We start from the raw sequence: 19,178 nt of genomic DNA on the forward strand, positions 1-19,178 counted from the left end.
GCATAGTGTCTTTGCTCAGTATGTAACTTTATCAAAATGGCTGACTCTCCTGAATTGACCAGAAGTCCCGACGACAAGCATAGCACAGTACCCAGTTTTGTTGGTTCAGCAAAATCTTCAAGAAGCTCCAAATCTGTCAAAGAACCTGTGGAAAAAGCAAAACAAGGGACCGTAAAGCCACATGTTGTTACTGTAACTGTAACAGTAGCTGTCGCCTATCCAAAACGTAAATATTACTATTGTATCGAACGTATGATATACCCACGTTATTATGTATAGTGTAAACCTACTTCATGTAAAAATATAAATTTCTTGACACATTCCTGGATATTTTTAAATTTTCTAGAAATTTTAAAATGTTTAATTACTGTATTTTACTTTATATAAATTGTAAAATAAAAATAGAGAAAAATAGTTATTATCATCCAAACATTTTTTTATTTTTCAATATCTCATAAAAAATAAATTTTATATCTTGACTTTTTGCATTGGTCTTGTAGACCTATATAATTTATAGATAAAAATATAAAAATACAGTTTTTATTAAACAGCCACAGACGAACATAGTAAATTGCTTGAGGAATTGGTGAAAAGGAACAAGAAAACCGTTGATGCTCCTCGTGCCAATCAATATCTGCATTGCGAGTATTTGATTGCTCCACAACAGGAGCGAACTATTACCGATGTCGTAACTTATTCTGTGGCCGCAAAAATTTTCACCGAGAACGATTCTCGCGTGGTGAAGACTTGGGATGATGGGCAGAATGTATGGGTGGCATGGATGCATAGGTAAAAATTCATCTCTATACTAACAATTCTCTCCATTGGTGTGTTGCATACTTTTAATTAACAATAACTTATAAAAAATTAAATTAATACTAATTTATGAAAATATAAATTAACAGTTATTTATGAAATATAATTTACTATAATTAATGAAAAAATTAGTTTAGAATAATTTATGAAAATTTAATTTACAAAAAAAGAAAAATTAAATCAACATTAATTTATAACAATATCACTCTATTTTTAGAATTTCTAAAAAACTATAGATACCAAAAAATACATGAAAACCATTTTACAGTCATGAGATTGAAGTGACAAGTAAGAATGTTATGTCACTGTACAACCACACCGTTAATATGAAGATCTGGGATGCAAAGGATAAAGTGTCTGTTAAAGCTCGCAGTGATCGACCAAAGGCATTTCGGCTTCCATCTGCTACTGAATCTGGTATTCCTGGTAAAGGGGTAAGTAAACTAGTTAAACAATAACATTTATAATGCTAATTAAATCTGTATCTTTGGTTGAATTATACAGATAACATACTAAATAACTGTACAAAATATTTTTGTTTGTTTTTTTCAGCCATACATAAAAAAAACCTAAAAAAATCCTCCCCAGAATAACAATTACCCACAAAGTTACATTCATGTAACTGGTAGGCTGGCTTTGGGTGCGTGAAACAGAACACTCATGTAATAACGACTGTCTTGTCGCATGAGGAAAGCTGAGGATAAAGCAAGTTACATTCATATTTAGGTTCATTCTGGTTTGCCTAATATTTCTATTGTATAAAATGTTTCTTTGTACCCAACGGTTGTTAAAATAGTTTCATTCCCTGTTATTTTTAATTGCCAGGTGCAAGGAGTTGTAGCAAGGCAGTCCAACAGTTGGTTGAATGTCCAACCCAGAGACTCTGTAATTGATATCAAAGATCAGCAAAACAAAAACTTGCACACACTTCTAGATGAAACAGTGACTGCTGACAAAGAAAATAAAGAGGATCTAACAAATCTGCAGCCAATAAGGTGAAGCACTGGTTTCATTTAATTAAGAAAAAACATTATCTCGCCTTAGCTGCTTAAAAACTCCTCCCTTGTGGCAAACTATTTTAACCATTACTTTAGTGGTGTATACATACAACACTATAGAAAGTAAAATGTGTTTGTCTAATGTTGCCGTACATCAATAAAATTTCAATAAAATAATAAGTAACACACAGTCACATGGTTAGTATTGAGCTAGCATGAGGTGTATGAACACCCGTCTTATAACGACTGTCGTTTCTGGCTATGAGAGCATGAAGCAAAATTACATTCATTCACATTTATCTTGCATCAGTTTAAAATATGCTTAGTCCTTGAGAATAAATAAGTGACATGCAAATATATATTTATTTTTAAATTTTTATGTTATAAAGTCCAAACTTGATATCTTGCAGAGTGAGAAGTACACTTGGCAGGTTAGCTGGTATTAACGCTTCAGATGAAGAGAAGAAAAGAATCAATGAATTGAAAAAGCAGCAGGTATTTATATTGTCTGATCAATGCTTGTTTATCTTTCCAAATTAGCTAAGCACACACAAATGCTCTTTGTGTATAAAACAGGTATAGTTTTTTACAGTTAAAAAAAAAACAGTTTAACACATGTCACAGCTTAATTAATAAACCCGCTTTTCTATTAACTTGATTTTATCATTTAACATAAAAAATTGTTTTACATTAAATTTGTTCCTTATTTAGGCTGTGTTACAAAAGGAATTGGAAAGAAATGGCGGAATGTTGCGCAACACCGAAAAACGTCTTTTAAAGGAACCAAAGTTTGTCCATTACATTATTATGTAATAGTTTAACTTTAGGCATGTCCTTTTATTTAAATGTGCATTGTGTGTTTTTTGTAATAAACAGTTTTTTTTGCTAAGCCTTTTACTTGCTGTCAGGTACAGGTTATAACAGTGTTTCAAAATATGAGCAACCCTGGATAACACTAAAAAATTATGCAAATAGGCGGCCACAAGAAAACAGTGAGCAATAAACAGAAACTATAACTTTGTTTAATTGGATTCTATATGAGTGAGGTCAGAGTCGTAGAAACACTGAGTAGTCTAACTGCAAATTACAGAAAAACATGAATTTTTCTATACCTAGTGTAATTTTGGACACAAATTGCATTTAACTTGTATTTTACCATGAGTTCAACGTCTTACTACTAGGTGCTTAGGGGACTGGGGTTTTGTATTAGCCTTGGCCATACCCATAATTAGCAATACAAGAATATTTTTTAACAGGGCAGGTGCACCTGTACCAAGAGGAGCTATCTTGGAAAACTCAGCTGGATTAAAAAAAAACAACAAAGCTGATGCAAAGACAGCGGTCACAAGTGCACGATGCAAACCTGTTAATATTTCAGTTAAACTGGAAAGTCTTTTTGGAGGTTTGTATATTTAAATTGAATTTAGTGAAATTTTTAATTGGGTAAAAGTTTAAACATTATTCAACAGTTTGTTTTTGATATGAATATACAGCACTTCAGTTATCTGTAACTTATTTAACTAGAGTTGTATATCATTACGCTAAATCTGATTTTTTGAATTGATCACACAATAATAAAGCAACTAATGTAGACAATTAAACAATACATGATAAACTGCTGTGCTTATTTTGTGATGATATTTATTCAATTAAACTGGATAATTACTCAAGTCTCAAGTAGTCTAGTAATATATTTGGACATGAATCTAAACACCATGGTGAAAATATATTTTAAAAATATGTGAAAACAAAGTCTTCATATTTATTTTTCATTTATTCCAGTTTTTATTTTTTTATTTTAATCTATTTTTTTTTTCTTTTTTAATTTCTGTTTATTCCAGTTTTCATTTTTTTCCCATTTATTCTAGTTTTTATTTTTTATTTTCCATTTTGTCCTTTTTATTTTCGTTTTATTCCAGTTTTCATTTTTACTTTTCATTTTTTTTCTTTTTATTTTCTATTTATTCCAGTTTTCATTTTTATTTTCCATTTGTTCCAAACCTCCTACCCAGTTGTCATGAAACCATTTTTATTTCCAGGAGTTAAAACAGTTTCATCGAAATTGTCCGAACCAAGTGGTTCAGTACGTGATTGTTATGTCACACTATCTCTTGATGGTCCATTGTTACCTCATGAACTGGAGAAATCTCTTAACCCTCTTGTAATAAACTTAAAAGCAGTGAAAGACCTACCAGCAACACCAATACCTTACCAACAGTGAGTTTTTTTATTTTTATTTTTTATATATAGTAGGGTGGGGAAGATTGGACACCTTTAGCACATAATATCCAAATATCCTGATCAAGTTTTAAACAACTAACAACGGTCTACGGGAGTCATAAGGATACTGTTTTATAATTCTTTGAATTTTCTTTGTTACCTAATGGGACCAGAAAATAGAATGAAAAGGTGTCTTATGTTTTTCAACCTACAATATTTTATAACCGTTGATGTAACTTTGTAGAGAGCTCCTTTTTTATTCGTTGATACCACTAGAACATGTGTGTTACAGCTTTTGAAATTGACTTGCAACAAAAAGATAAATCTGTGACATTTATCTACTTTTATAAATAATTTTTAATGATTTTTAATAGTATTTTACAGAATTTCACCTACCTAACCAATGTTTTTAGATTATCCGAACTTTGCAAACCAGTCCACTGCCAATATTCATTCCTGGGCCATCCAACTCATGTAACTGCTTCACGTCCACATGGAAAACATATTTATTTTGAAGATGTTCATGTCATACTGCTCGGTAAATTGAATTATATATAATAATTTCTGCTGTTTTTGGCACCATTTTATTTTCTTAGTGTTTAGTTTGTCTGTTTTTCTGTGAATGTTAAGGAAGTCACTGGAGTCTAAAAATAAACATGGTTTGAACCTTTTTAATGCATGGAGGTTAGACTGCTTTACTTTTTACTATTATGTACTTTTACTGCACTCAGAAAAAACATAAAACGTATAAAATGCATCTCTAAACCTGTATTTTATTCTAATGAAAATGTGCAATAAATTATGTTATCTTTTTTTTTCTTATATGGATAAATTGATGGTGTTGGGTAATGAGTCAAACTTGGAGTAAATTTCAGGTTCTCAAGGACCTCACTCATACATAAAAGATTCGAATGAATAAATCCCATGTTTTGGATTATGTACTTAAGGCCTAAGTTGTTCATTACCCAACCCATGTAAATAAAAAACCTGCACCTTATAACTATACCCTACATACATAGGTGTAGTACCCACGCTTATTTTCTATCAATTAAATGTAAATATGTGTTTTACTGTAAGCGTTTTTTAACAACTGTTGTTTTGTCGCTATATCCTGTATTTTTGCCTAAAACATTTCCAAATCTTTGCTACCGCAATCAAGGAGACAAATATAGTTATTATATTTTTATTCTCTATAGGTTTGTTGGATGAAGGAGAGGTACGCGAGTTCATACAAGGCAACAAACTGATGCTGGAGGTTCATGATCGTGATCAGAAAGAACAAAGTGACACAGGGTAAGATACATGATAACCCGTAAGCTGGTACGAGGTGTAAGATACAGAACACACGTGTTATAATGTCTGTAAATAACAACAGTTATCTTACATTATGTTTTCAGTTTAATTTTCTAAACGTTTGAAACTTGTGTGTTTTAATGTGAAAATATAGCATGCATTTTTTATAAATGCTTTACAACTTTTCACTCTTTGTTTTTCCTCCCTATTGCACTTCTTACACCCAGTCAACACTTAAATCTTGAAAACGTTTTTTTTTTGGGTTAAAATAAAAAAAAAACTTTTTAATTTAAAACCCAAAAAACATGTTTTTAGATTTAAAACCAGAGAACTGATTTTATTTTATTCACACTTTTCTACAATTCTCTTCTCTAGACAAGCGACCATATTTGGTGAAGAGAGAGACGACGACAAACTTTCTAATGTTGGTCTAGTTAGTGCCAAACGAACTGCGTTTAATGCATTTCGTTCAAAAAAGCAAGGTTTTGATCCGTATGGTGTGGCCCACATGCCACTTGTTGATGTTCTTCGTGGTCAAACCACCATCAGATTACAGGTGACAGATTTAGGTTTTTTATAATTGGTTTAGAAATTTACTTAACGGCAACTGCTCCGACCCAGTGTTCACTAATGGGTTGTTCAAATTATCAGCCATTCGTAAAAAATAAAATGTTAATAGTATTAATCCAAAAAGTAACATACTCGGTAACTCATAAGCCGACATGAGGTGTATAAAACATAGTTTTTTATAACTGTGTTAGGAGTTTATCTGTAATATATCATATAAAATATTTAATCAGATTTAGTGTTTTATTTAAAATTTTTGACATTGTTTTTTTTTATATGCTTTCACCGCCTGGTGTATTATGAGTCTGAAAAGATTTTCCAGCAATTGTTTGTTTTGTGATGGTGAAGATACAACGTTTGTTAATGTTTTCTTAAAATTCAAAGTTATAAATTTCAAATTTTTTTTCAAAATTCTCTTACAACTTTTCCCTCTCAATTTTACAAAAGTAGAAAAATACCTTTTTCTCACCTTCTCTCACTTGTGCAGGCAAATGTGAACCCTTCCCCTGTACCTGACATGCTGCGTGACAACCCCGATTTATCGGGTAAAACACGGTTGGTTGGAATATCTGGTGAAGTAGATCGACCACAGAGGCCTCCTTTACATCCTGGCCATTACATCCATGCAGGAACGACTGTTAAAATGACGCTTACATTGTCTCATCCATTTGTTCCTGCTCAGAACGTGCCTTGTTTGTTGCCGCTACCTAACCAGGTGTGTTGCGTTTAGTATGTAATTTAAAAGTAGTGTATTTGCATTACATAGTTATTACATTTGTTGCCAACATGTTTGTACTACCCCATACCCTTTGTATATCAAATGGTTGTAATTCAATAAGAATTTGTGTCAATTGTATATTGTATAAAAGACGCATGTTGTTACCTATTAATGTTATTCTCTATTATTCCTTTATAAAATGAAATCCATCTTTACAAAAGAACCAACAATACAATACCTTGTTTTGGTAGAGACACTTATTTCAACACTGTAATCCCACATCACCAACATATTATTCATAGACATCTGTACCACAGGTGTGCCCATTCTCTCGTGTGATTTATTACTTCAGTTATTCGAACAAAACACTGCTCAAGCAAATTGAGGAGTTAGTGACAAGTACAAACGCCAAAGCGCTCAAGCTTGACCAGTTTGAGAAAGATGTTTTGGATGCTGCGTTGTCAACTTATAAGTTGTCTATGTAAGTAAGATAATTAAAAGTCCGGTGCCGTGGCATATTGGTTAGCGCGCCTGCCTGTAACCCAGAGGTAATGGGTTCATGGCTCGTCGCTGCTACCATTCTGAGGGTATGTCTCCTTTGGCAAGACACTTAACGGCAATTGCTCCAACCCAGTGGTCACTAATGAGTTGTTCAAATTATCAGCCATACATAAAAAATTGAAAAAAAATCCAAAAAGATAATTACCTACAAAGTAACATACATGGTAACTCATAAGCTGGCACAAGGTGTTAAACCTGTGTGATAACGACTGTTCTTTTTCGGCCACGCGATGATAAAGTAAGTTACATTCATTCATTCATTCAAAAATGTATATTCAGCGTCGTGGCAAAGTGGTTTGGGCGCCTGCCTCGAACCCAGAGGTAATGGATTCAAGGCTTGTCGCTGCTACCTTAGTGGGCATGTGTATACTTGGGCAAGACAGTGGTCACAAGGGGTTCTTCAAATTACCAGCATTGTGGGTGAATGAATGAATGAATGAATGAATGTAACTTACTTTATCCTCGCGTGGCCGGAAAACGACAGTCGTTATCACACGGGTTTAACACCTCGTGCCAGCTTACGAGTCTCCATGTATGTTACTTTGTGGGTGATTATTTTTTTTTTTTTTTGGATTTTTTCATTTTTTTATGTATGGCTGATAATTTGGACAACCCATTAGTGACCACTGGGTTGGAGCAATTGTCGTTAAGTGTCTTGCCCAAGGACACATACGCCCACAATGGTAGCAGCGACGAGCCTCGAACCCATTACCTAATGGTTACAGGCAGGCGCGCTAACCACTACGCCACGGCGCCGGTGATTGTTATTTTAGGATTTTTTACGTATGGCTGACAATTTAAACAATCCTTTAATGACCGCTGGGTTGGAGCACTTACCACTAAGTGTCTTACCTAAGGACACATACGCCCACAATGAAGCACCGCAGAGCCTTGAACCTATTACCTCTGGGCTATAGCCTTACCAATTGTGCCACAGCGCTAGACCATGATTTGTTCATATGCACACAATGCCTTTAGCTACTTATGTGACCATAATACTAACTGACAGGTTGTTTTGTTAAACAGGGAACAGAAAAAGAGCAAAACACTTGATGTGATCACTGGTTTCCATCTTATTGATGGTAACTTACACTGGATGGTGTTAGAGGGCTTAAGAGAGGGAGCAATGCAAACTTTACTGCAAGCTATTCAAAGAAAGGAGCCTAAAGGTTTATTTATTAATAATTTTGTTCATACAACCAAGGTAGTACATCTAGAGCAAGTTATAAATTAAGTATAAACCTACTTAACTTACTGGACACATACCCCTGCAATGGTAGCAACGTCGAGCCTTGAACCCATAACCCTGGGTTACAGGCAGGCGCGCTAACCACTTTTGCCTTGGATTTAACCTAATTCAAAAATGTAAAAAATTCCATGAATTTGACCCTGATCTCGTGTTCATACGGTTGAATAATTCTTGTGTAAGGAAATACAGTAAGGATCTGGTGCGAAAATTATGTCCAATTAATTCTGTGATAAAAGATATAAATTTGACCTAAATAGCATCGTCAGTCTCTTATGAAATAGAATCTATTCAAAAAGATAAAGTTTTAAATTCTTTCCTAATAGTTTTTTAAAAGCATTGTTTATCTTAGGTTTTAAATTTTTCCATAGTTCAACTTTAAAACAAACACAATTTAATATTCAGATGGTGAAGTCCTCGTTCATCTCTTTGATTCCTCTCTCAGCTTCAGCACTCGGCTCTACTCTGGATTGGATGTTGATTTGTGTCGAGTTCGACTTCATCAACCAATCACTAAGATACTTCAGCAACCTCTTCTATACGTTAGAGATATGGTGCCTCACAAGTGCTTGGAATGCCTCACTAAAATGCATGAGGTGAGTAGCTTTCATCTTTTTCATGCGCGTCGTAAGCATACTTGGTAGAGTCTTTTGAACAGCAAGTCATGAACTGAAAACATCGTGTTTTTTTTCAAGTTTAATTATTTTCCAGTGCCTACCGCAACCTAATATAAAACCGTATTACCATATAGGTAGGATCTAATTTCCCTTTACCTACAAAGGTTGCTTCCCAATTTACGTTAGCAATGGTCGTTATATCGGTATTTGAATGAATGAATATAACTTACTTTATCCTCGCGTGGCCAGAAAATGACAGTCGTTATCACACAAGTTTTACACCTCGTGCTAGCTTACGAGTTACCATGTATGTTACTTTGTGAGTGAATATTTATTTATTTTTATTTTTTGGATTTTTCTTTTTTTTATGAATGGCTAATAATTTGGACAACCCATTAGTGACCACTGGGTTGGAGCAATTGCCGTTAAGTGTCTTGCCCAAAGACACATATGCTTACAATGGTAGCAGCGTCAAGCCTTAAACCCATTACCTCTTGGTTACAGGCAGGCACAACCACTATGCCACGGCACCTGATATAAAATAAATGATACTGTTTTATCTTTAAATATAATATATAGTAGGGTGGGTAATATGGGACACCTTTTCATTCTATTTTTTTGTCCCATTTGGTAGTAAACAAAGAACATTTAAAGAATTATAAAACCGTATCCTTACAACTCCCATAGACCGTTGTTGATTGTTCAAAACACAATCAGGATATTTGGATATTATGTGTTAAAGTGTCCCGTTTTTAACAACCCTACTATATTACACATTGCTGTTCTGTTTTACATGCAAACATGAGTGTGTATGTAACATTGTTTTTCACTTTTTTCGTATGTTTGACTTGGCCAACCCAGAACTTATTATATTTTTATTATATAAATCATAAAACAGTTACGGTATAATTAAACCTAGCATTGTTTTTTTATTAATTTAACTTTTACTTTGTTAGATCTCAAACCTTACCAAGTTACGAGATGTTGTTCATTCCAATTGTTTCCCAACATCTGAAATGGTGATATCTATGAGCCGAGAGTTTGGGGTTCCTCTCACTTATGAAGACTTTGAGAACAAACCTGAGATTAAAAACAATGAAACTGGTCAGTTATTTTAGTCAAAATATATAAAATTTCTGTACATTATATTGCTTCTTTTTCTATTTTATTGCCTTTTTCTTTATTAACAACCTTTTTCTTTATTTTTAAATACAACTTTTAGTTTTTCAAACCTAAATGTGATTTTTTTAAAAATTTATTACTGTTATCAATTTAATTATTTCAGACAAATAAATAATAATACATCTCTATGCTATAATGTTTTTTTTTCTGTTTTATTGCAAACAACTTTTTATTTAATATTAAATACAATTTTTTTTTAAGAATATATATATATTTTTTTTTAAAACAAAAATCCATTTTTTTTTTAAATTCATTATTAATATTACTTTTCTAATTGTTTCAGACAAATATATGAAATATCTCTATTTTCAAACACAATTTTTAAAAACTAAAATGAAAGTTTTTTAAAATTAATTATTGTTATTTTTTTAAAACTTTTTTAGACAAGGCGAATGAACTTCTAATAAAAGAGTCGGAACCAAAAAAGAAATACCCAGGCCGTCGTTGGACACCCATAGACAACAAGAATTCACAATTCATGGAATTAATTCGCCAACGTGACTATGTGGAAGCACAAGCTGATTATGTCACTTTAAATATTGTAAGTTTTCTATATTTTGGTAAATTTGTTTTGGCATGTATTTTTTGTATTTTGGTTAATTTATTGTTATTTATCTGGGAAAAAGTATCAAACTTGTTAAAATGCTTTGTATAAGTACATACAGTGAGTGTAAGTTTTCTATATTTTGGTAAATTTGTTTTAGCATATTTTTTTGGATTTTGGTTAATTTAATGTTATTTATTTTGGGAAAATAGGAGAATCAAATTTGTTAAAATGCTTGTATAACTACATACCGTGTCATCCAATTTGTTTAGCTATTATAAGAACTTTTTAAGGTAAGAAAAAAGTAGAAATAGTTAATTAGTAAAGAAAACTTTTAAAGTACAAAATAAAATATTACACAGTTAAAGCGATAAACTGTCGTTTGATCTTGCCATGGTATAAATTCTATTTTTTTCAATTTTGTTATATTTTAATGTTATTTTTTACAGAAAAAGCACAATAATTAATGTATAACTAAAGGCCTATAATTCTGTAAAAAAATATATAATACAAAGATAAAAAAAAAACTTTGATATTGTAAGTTCATCTATACCATGGTACAATTTGTTTAAGTATAATTTTTGGTATTCGGTATTTTGTTATAATTCATTATTATTTATTACAGAAAAAGCACATTAATCAATTTGTAACTTAGGGCTTGTAATTCTGTACAAAATGAAATATTATGAAGTTAAAGTGATAAACTGTTGTTTGATGAATAACTTTTGGTATTCTGTTATAATTTAATGTTATTTATTACAGAAAATGCACATTAATCAATTTGTAACTTGAAGCTTGTAATTCTATAAAAAATAATACAAAGTTTAAAAAATCTTTAAATATTGTAAGTTTATCTATATTTTGGTGCAATTTGTTCTTGTAGGATTTGGTATAATTTAATGTTATTAATTAAAGAAAATGCATATTAATCAGTTTGTAACTTAGGGACTGTAATTCTCTAAAATAAAATATTACAAAATTTAAAAAAAATCAAAATCTCCCCTCTTTTAAAGGTTGCAGTCCAAGAAGCAGGCAAACGTCGCCGACCTCTCCACCCAACTGTTGGTAGTTTATCATTAGATATCCCAGCTCATAACTACAGCACACAAACACTCAACACAACAGAATTAGCAAAGGACAAACTAAGACAAATGTTGCTTCAGCAAGACCCTGATGCACGGTAGGATAAAATGCCATATATTTATTTTACATTATTTTTTTTTTACCTGTGTATAGTAGGGTGCGGGAAGACGGGACACCTTTAGCATCTAATATCTAAATATTCTGATCGTGTTTTAAACAATTAACAACGGTCTATGAAAGTCGTGAGGATACGGTTTTATAATTCTTTGAGTGTTATTTATTTACTATCAAATGTAATAAGAAAATAGAATGAAATGAGGCTCATCCCCCCCCCCCACTACTATAATCTCTTTTTATACAGCTTATATCACCAAATATACACACCCTTTATTAAAAGTCTTGTTTTATCTTTACAAATGTTTTTGCCTGTGTAGCATGTGTGGAGCTCATTAATCTACTACATTTGCACAAAAAAAAATTGAGCATTAAATAATTTTAACATTTTAACAATTATAAGGAACAAAATGTTGTAATCTATTTGTATAAACTAGAACGTCTAATTTAACTGCAAAAAAAGGAAGTATGGCCGCGTTTTCACATAAAAAAAATGACTTTAAAAAAGATATACTTTTTTACTGCATTCGAGGCATTAAACTGTGTTTTATGTTCACAGGTACGCATACCATCCCACTTACAACTCAGCCATGCTTGTACCAATCAATGTGGATGCTTATTACAAGGAGCAGGATGAAGCAGCAAGAAGAGCTTGGAAGACGGAGCAGGGAATGCTCTTCCCTGGAATGAAAAGCAGTCGGGAGTGTAATGAACATCCTCTTAAACCGGATGACTCCAGAATCGAGGAGCTGCGTCTCAAATTCCGGGATAACGTTCTCCATAGGAATATTTTAGAGCCAACACTACAGCGAGATCGTATGAGGTGAAAGCTGCTGTTAAATTTTGTGTTGTTGTACATGGAAGTAACAGATATGTGTTTTCAGTTTTACCTATTTCTTTAATGATAGTAGAGCTGCTGTTAAATTTTGTGTTGTTGTACATGGAAGTAACATATTTGTGTTTTCAGTTTTACCTATTTTTTTAATAATAGTAGAAAGATTTTGTTTACCCAAAAAGATGTAAACAAAAACACAGACATAACAGCTTTAAGAAGTCACATGTTAAGCAACTTTTGTAAATTGTCAATAACTTGGTAATTAGTATCAATTATGACATACAAATAAAGTTATTATTATTATGACAGACATTATGATCATACCTTTTGTACTTTAATAGTAAAATCGACTTTGTTTTTTGCCAAACTTGAGGTTCCACTTTAAACTTGTAGCTTTGAGCTTCTATAAAACCCAGTAAAATTGCTTGAGCATGCTGATATTAATGCCTTTGCATATGTATGGGGGATATTATGCTCATGCTCTACGCTGCTACCATTGTGGGCGTAAGTTCTTGGGCAAGAAACTTATCGGCAATTGTTCTAACCCAGTGGTCACTAATGGGTTGTCCAAACTATCAGCCATACATTAACAAAAAAAAAATAAAATAATAACCCACAAAGTAACATACATGGTAACTCGTAAGCTGGCACGAGGTGATAAACCCGTGTGATAACGACTGTCGTTTTCACGCGAGGATAAAGCAAGTTACATTCATTCATTTATTCAGTGGTCACTAATGGGTTTTCCAAATTATCAGCCATACATAAAAAATGAAAATATCCCCAAAAACTAATCACCAACAAAGTAACATACTTGATAACTCGTAAGCTGGCACGATGTGTATAAAAACAGAACAGTGTTTAACGGAGTGTTTAACGGCTGTCGGCCACGCAAGAATAAAGTACATTCATACTTATCCTAACTTTTCATTAAAATATTTCCAAATCTTCGCTACTGTAATTGCAAACACAAATCAAATAATTAATATCTTTAATTTTTAGTTGGGACCATCGTAAGGAAGACGTTGAGCTGTATCGACGCCCTGTTTCTTATTTTGGTAGTTCCCCCCCTGTTACTATTCATTTGGCTGGTCAGTTGTTAAAGGAAGAACAATTAAAAAATAAACGGTAAGACCTATCTGTGATTAGTTTCTAGTATTGCATTAGTAGAGTGTTAGGTATTTTGATAATAAATTACAAATTCGACAAAAAACAATTTAACGAAAAAGGATTTATATGAACACTTACGTGCTCAATAACATCTGAGAAAAATTTATCGGAAGCTATGTTTTTCTTGGTTTGAGTATATACAGTTTTTTATAAATTTAAATGAACATAGGAAAATAGTGGTGGTATCAAATTTGTTAAAATGCTTTGCATAAGAACATACAGTGTAATCTAATCTGTTTAACTATTATAAATATTATTTACATTCATTCATTCATTATATAAGTTAGAAAAAATAAATACTAAATAGTAAAAAAAATCATATTTTTTAAAAATTAGAACATTTTTTTTATTCTTGTATCTACTTTAAGAGTCTGAAAATGACTGTCTTAATTTCTTATTCTCTTTCTTTCTCTTTGGAGTAGAATGGAGGAGGAGGAGTGGAGATCGAGAGTTGTTGTTGATGAAGATCGGATGAAATTTCATCGGGTTCTTCCAGGAACAGAACAAACGAATAAATCGAATCAACTCGATCGACTTACTTGCCTCTTGAAAGATGAACCGAAGAAGTTGGCTCTAAAGCGCCCTCCAGTGCCTGAGATACCACCACTGTCAGTGGTGAGTAGAAAAATAGAGATATTGTAGAAAATCATCGACAAACATTTTAAAAATTAAAAAAAAATTAAAAAACAGTTAAAATTACAGTTAAAAAGGCAGTTTTGAAAAACAGGTAAAAAACAGTTAAAATTACAGTTAAAAAAAAACAGTTAAAAATAGTTAAAAAATTCTAAACTAGATACAGAAATAATAGTTTAAAATATTTTCTTTATTAATTAAAACAACAGTTAAAATTTTTACCATTTTCTTATGTGCTTAGAATGACCTACAGAACCACCACGTTTAATTTATAAACCCAAACATGAATGTAAAGTGCTACAAGTTAACGAATGTGATGTTTTGTATATTAATTGATTTAAACTGCGATCAAAAAATGTCAGTCACTAAAAAAAAATCGAACTGTATATTTTAAACTGCAATCAAAAACTAGGAATATGATTAGGATTTTAAAATTTAAATGGTGTGGTACACCATACGCCCCTGTCGACATAGGCACTTGCGGGTATAGTTTACAATTGTGTGTCAAAATAAAATAAAATAAACAAGGAAATAAATCGAGTTAAAAAATTCAAAAAATTAAATAATAAAACGCTAACCGCTAGGCCTAGCTTTGTCACCTGTATGATAAAGTAACACGGACATGTTATTTTCAACACATTGCCTCGTCAGTTCCATAATTGTTTACTTTAATAAATTAGCAGTTTGACCTAAGGAACTGGAATATCTAGTGTTATCATTTGGCAACTGGCACAGTGGAATGACCGTTCATGTCATAAAATAATTGGTTCATAGCGGGTTCAAAACTCGGTGCTGTTACCATTGGGGCTGTGTAAAGCAAGACCAATACATAATAGAATAATATAGTAGGGTGGGGGAAGATGGGACACCGTTAGCACATGGTATCCAAATATCCTTATCGTGTTTTAAACAATTAATAACAGTCTATGGGAGTTGTGAAGATATATATAGTTTTATAATTCATTGAATGGTCACTGTTTACTACTAAATGGGACGAGAAAATGGAATGAAAAGGTTTCACATCTTATATATATATATATTAATTTTTGGTAAGATGGGACACTTTTAGCACATAATATGTAAATATCCTAATCTTTTAAACAATTACCAACGGTCAATGTAAGTCGTAAAGATATGGTTTTATAATTCTTTAAATATTCTTTGTTTACTACCAAATGGGACCAGGAATTAGAATGAAATATACAATACCTGTATTCACAACACCCACTACACTTATATAAACACAATATAAACTTATTTTATTAACTGTTATGCAGCAGTTATATTTTTTGCATCGTAGGTTCAAAACCCAAGCGTAGATCGTGCTGCACGAGCCCGTGGGGTAAAACTACCACCTGCATTTGATGAGAGTCGTGAGAAAAACGTTGGGTTTATGGTTGGTCCTTATGATGATAGCAGTTGGAATATGGAGCGAAATAAAGTTCCAATAAAAGACCCACACCACCAGTATTTCGCCGAAAAATGGGGCCATGACATGAAGTAAGTCGACATTTTGAGATTCAATCATGTTTTGCAGTTTTTTTTGTGAAAGGTTTATTTATTTTTTTTATGCCTGTTTGGAATATTTTTTATAAGAACAGCATTATATGGAAGTAATTTTCTGTACATGGCAATTTGCGGTAATATAAAATATAGTAAGGTGGGGTAAGACGGGACACTTTAGCACATAATATCCAAATACCCTGAACAACGGTCTATTGGAGTCATGGGGATTTGGTTTTATTATTCTTTGATTGTTCTTTGTTTACTACCGAATGGGACACGAGAAAATAGGATAAAATGTTGTCCCATCTTTCCCCACCCTACTATACTGTATTTTTTTATTGCGTTATCAGAAAATAGGATGATGGGTTCACTTCTGAAGAAATATACTTTACATAGATAGACATCTTCATTTCCGAAGCTGCAAAGCACTAAAATATGTTTATATTATAAATTATATTGGCATTTTTTAAACCTACTTTATTTTTAGATGTAAAGAAAACAGTGTCAGCACTTTACAAGCAGCGAACAGTTGAAGTGAAATATGCAGAAAAAATTACAAGAAGTGTATTTTGAATAAATCTAACCTATACAGTTGTCTGAGGCAGAATGTAAAGAAATAAAGAGTTTGTGTAATTTTAGAAGTAGTTTAGAGTAGGAAAGGATTCATGGTTATATATGTGGTAGTTAATAACTGCTAGTGTACACTAGTTATATTGGTAAGCTGCAGTGTAATGTATTCACAAACATTTTTGCAGTCGTCAGCAAGTAGGATACTCCTTTAAGAAAGAATCTGGAAAATGTGCTTTGGTTTAAAAAAGTGATTATGTATATGTAGTAAGGGAAGGGAAGATGGGACACATTTTCAACACGAATAGAATGTTTGGATATATTGTTCTAAAATAGTCCCATCTTACCCCACCCTACTGAATACATATAAATGTATACATATACATAAATGTGTATTTTAGTACTGTGGGATAAGGTGAGATACCATTATCACCTAAAACCCATATAACCTGATCGTGTTCTGAACAATTTACAACGCTATTCGCTGAGATACGGTTAGGAAAATGAGAATAATAAAGAAAAGAGAATGAAAATGTCCCAGCTTATACTATATGTGTATGTGAATGTGCGAGTATATATTAAAATGTGTAATAGTCTGTAGTGAATTTTATCCCAATTTAATTGCAAAATAAAAATGTCCGTAAAAAGAATTTTAAATACAAATGTCGTTAAATTCTTCCGTCAGTTTGTACCACAAAGAGCGTGGACTTCTTTCCAAACACTTCGACATTAAGGAACTAACGGATGAAGAGAGACAGAACCACTTATTCCGTATTCCACCTCTGCAGCCAAAATTCGCCAAGCAGCTCTCGGACGAAATAAAGGTATCTATTAACCACCCACCTGCTTAATTGAAAAGTTTATTTTTTGCGCAGAAAATATTTTTTGCAATATTTTTGGCGTGGAGTTACGAAGTAAAAAATAATGCGCGATTTGGCGCCGATTTTTTTACGGTTTTGTAGTTATGCGGTAGAATTGATTGAAAACGAATGGTGCGCACAGTTTTCTTATGAATTAACGTATAAAGGTGGCTGTACACAGTATCCGGAATTCGTCCGTTTTGCCTATTTTGCCCGGATTTCGCTGCCACATGCGGAATTGGACACGGGTTTTGCATACGACTTTGCAAGCGAATTCGCATGTCGGATAGTGTGTACAGCTTAATAATTGTGGCGTTGAATTGCGCAGATTGTGGGGGAAACCCCAGAAGTCATTGTTTCCAATCTGTCCTGCCTGTCTGTAGCCTCCGGCTCGGTATTTTTTAATTGACAAAAAGTCAAGTCGAAGCCGAACTAGTTGGACAGCAACTACGTGTTCCACTTAGTGGTCATGATTTGATTTGCTGAGCAGTTGGACACCCTATATTTGCATATAGTAATGTGTGAAAAGATGGGACATTTTTAACACATAATATCCAAACATTCTGATTGTTTTAAACAATTAACAACGGTCTATGGGAGTTGTGATGATGCAGTTCTATAATTCTTTTAATGTTCTTTGTTTACTACCATATGGAACGACAAAATAGAATGTAAAGGTGTCCCATCTTCCTTAACCCTACTTATATTATGTAGTTATTGCTGGAAATTCGATAAAAACTATTTTTACTAAAGGATGACACTGATGATTTGAGCAAAACAGAAGATCATATAAATACTTCCAGCGAATACAGAATCCAATACCCACCATATAAAGTGCTTCCACGCTTGCATGAGATCTACCCACGTCATACTTTCCATGGCCTTGCACCCTTGACCGATGACGGAAAACCAGTGACCCGTGACGCTAGCATCGGATTGGTGGGTTCGAGAGAAAATGCAACAGTTGTCACTAGCAACCGTCATGCACCCGGCACTATGCACGAAAATGAAGCGAGCGTTGAAATATCGCAACCACCAATAGCCGTAAGTTCGTGAATACATTTTTTCCGCACAACTGTTTCTAACTACACGAAACTGAGCCAGTCACCGCAGACGGACGTATTTTGGAATTAAAATACGCCGACATGTAATGGGGCATCAGGAGTCCGAAAATATAGTTTAATTAAACTAAAGAGTAATCGATTTCAAAACAAGGCTGTGTAGTCTTTTTAATACAGATAGGGCGGGGGGAGATGGGACTACTTTTAATCGATTTTCTCATTCCATTTGGTTGTAAACACAGAAAATTTAAACAATTATAAAACCGTATTCTCAAGACGCCCATAGACCGTTGGTAATTGTTTAAAACAGGATCAGGATTTTTATATATTTTGCTAAAGGTGTCCCATCTTTCCCACTCTATACAAACAAAGGCGTAGTTAGTACGTGTTATACTTTATGGCACACGATATATAAACAATACCATGGTTGTCTAATAGATTTTGTATTTAGTATCATATGAAACATCAACGGAATTTTATTACAGTTTTATTTAGTTTGCGGCTTATTTCATTGTGCACTGTGAGTTCAATATACAAACTTGTATTTACATGCTTGGTCGATCTGGTTTTCCTATATATGCAGGTGT

General features: G+C 32.8%; 1 protein-coding gene across 2 annotated transcripts; it reads left to right on the forward strand.

Moving 5' to 3' along the window:
* Nucleotides 1–36: 36 nt before the first annotated feature.
* On the forward strand, nt 37–19,139 carry LOC149729639 (uncharacterized). 2 transcript variants are annotated; one of them, XM_089886065.1, is made up of 24 exons: nt 37–226; nt 552–789; nt 1,085–1,250; nt 1,642–1,811; nt 2,225–2,309; nt 2,526–2,602; nt 3,071–3,216; nt 3,854–4,031; nt 4,448–4,572; nt 5,231–5,327; nt 5,703–5,883; nt 6,382–6,609; nt 6,930–7,093; nt 8,200–8,342; nt 8,825–9,015; nt 9,993–10,140; nt 10,602–10,759; nt 11,776–11,942; nt 12,519–12,782; nt 13,797–13,922; nt 14,387–14,579; nt 15,898–16,097; nt 17,356–17,494; nt 18,284–19,139. In XM_089886065.1, exons 1-24 carry the CDS (start codon nt 37–39, stop codon nt 18,584–18,586), a joined length of 4,077 nt encoding a protein of 1,358 aa, XP_089742191.1. In that variant the 3' UTR covers nt 18,587–19,139. The 2 variants fall into 2 exon arrangements, with proteins under 2 accessions (XP_089742191.1, XP_089742192.1); XM_089886066.1 differs by lacking the exons at nt 17,356–17,494; nt 18,284–19,139 and adding an exon at nt 16,591–16,933.
* Nucleotides 19,140–19,178: the final 39 nt, after the last annotated feature.

The sequence above is a fragment of the Ciona robusta genome, chromosome 10 (assembly GCF_009617815.1).
Source record: "Ciona robusta chromosome 10, ASM961781v2".
Lineage (NCBI taxonomy): Eukaryota > Metazoa > Chordata > Ascidiacea > Phlebobranchia > Cionidae > Ciona > Ciona robusta.

Bases quoted from the DNA above. Each gene is read 5' to 3' on its own strand.
- LOC149729639 (XM_089886065.1), top strand. From the start codon at position 37: ATGGCTGACTCTCCTGAATTGACCAGAAGTCCCGACGACAAGCATAGC. The intron at 7,094-8,199 runs GTAAGTAAGATA...TTTGTTAAACAG, and splicing joins TCAACTTATAAGTTGTCTAT to GGAACAGAAAAAGAGCAAAA. The intron at 8,343-8,824 runs GTTTATTTATTA...TTTAATATTCAG, and splicing joins TCAAAGAAAGGAGCCTAAAG to ATGGTGAAGTCCTCGTTCAT.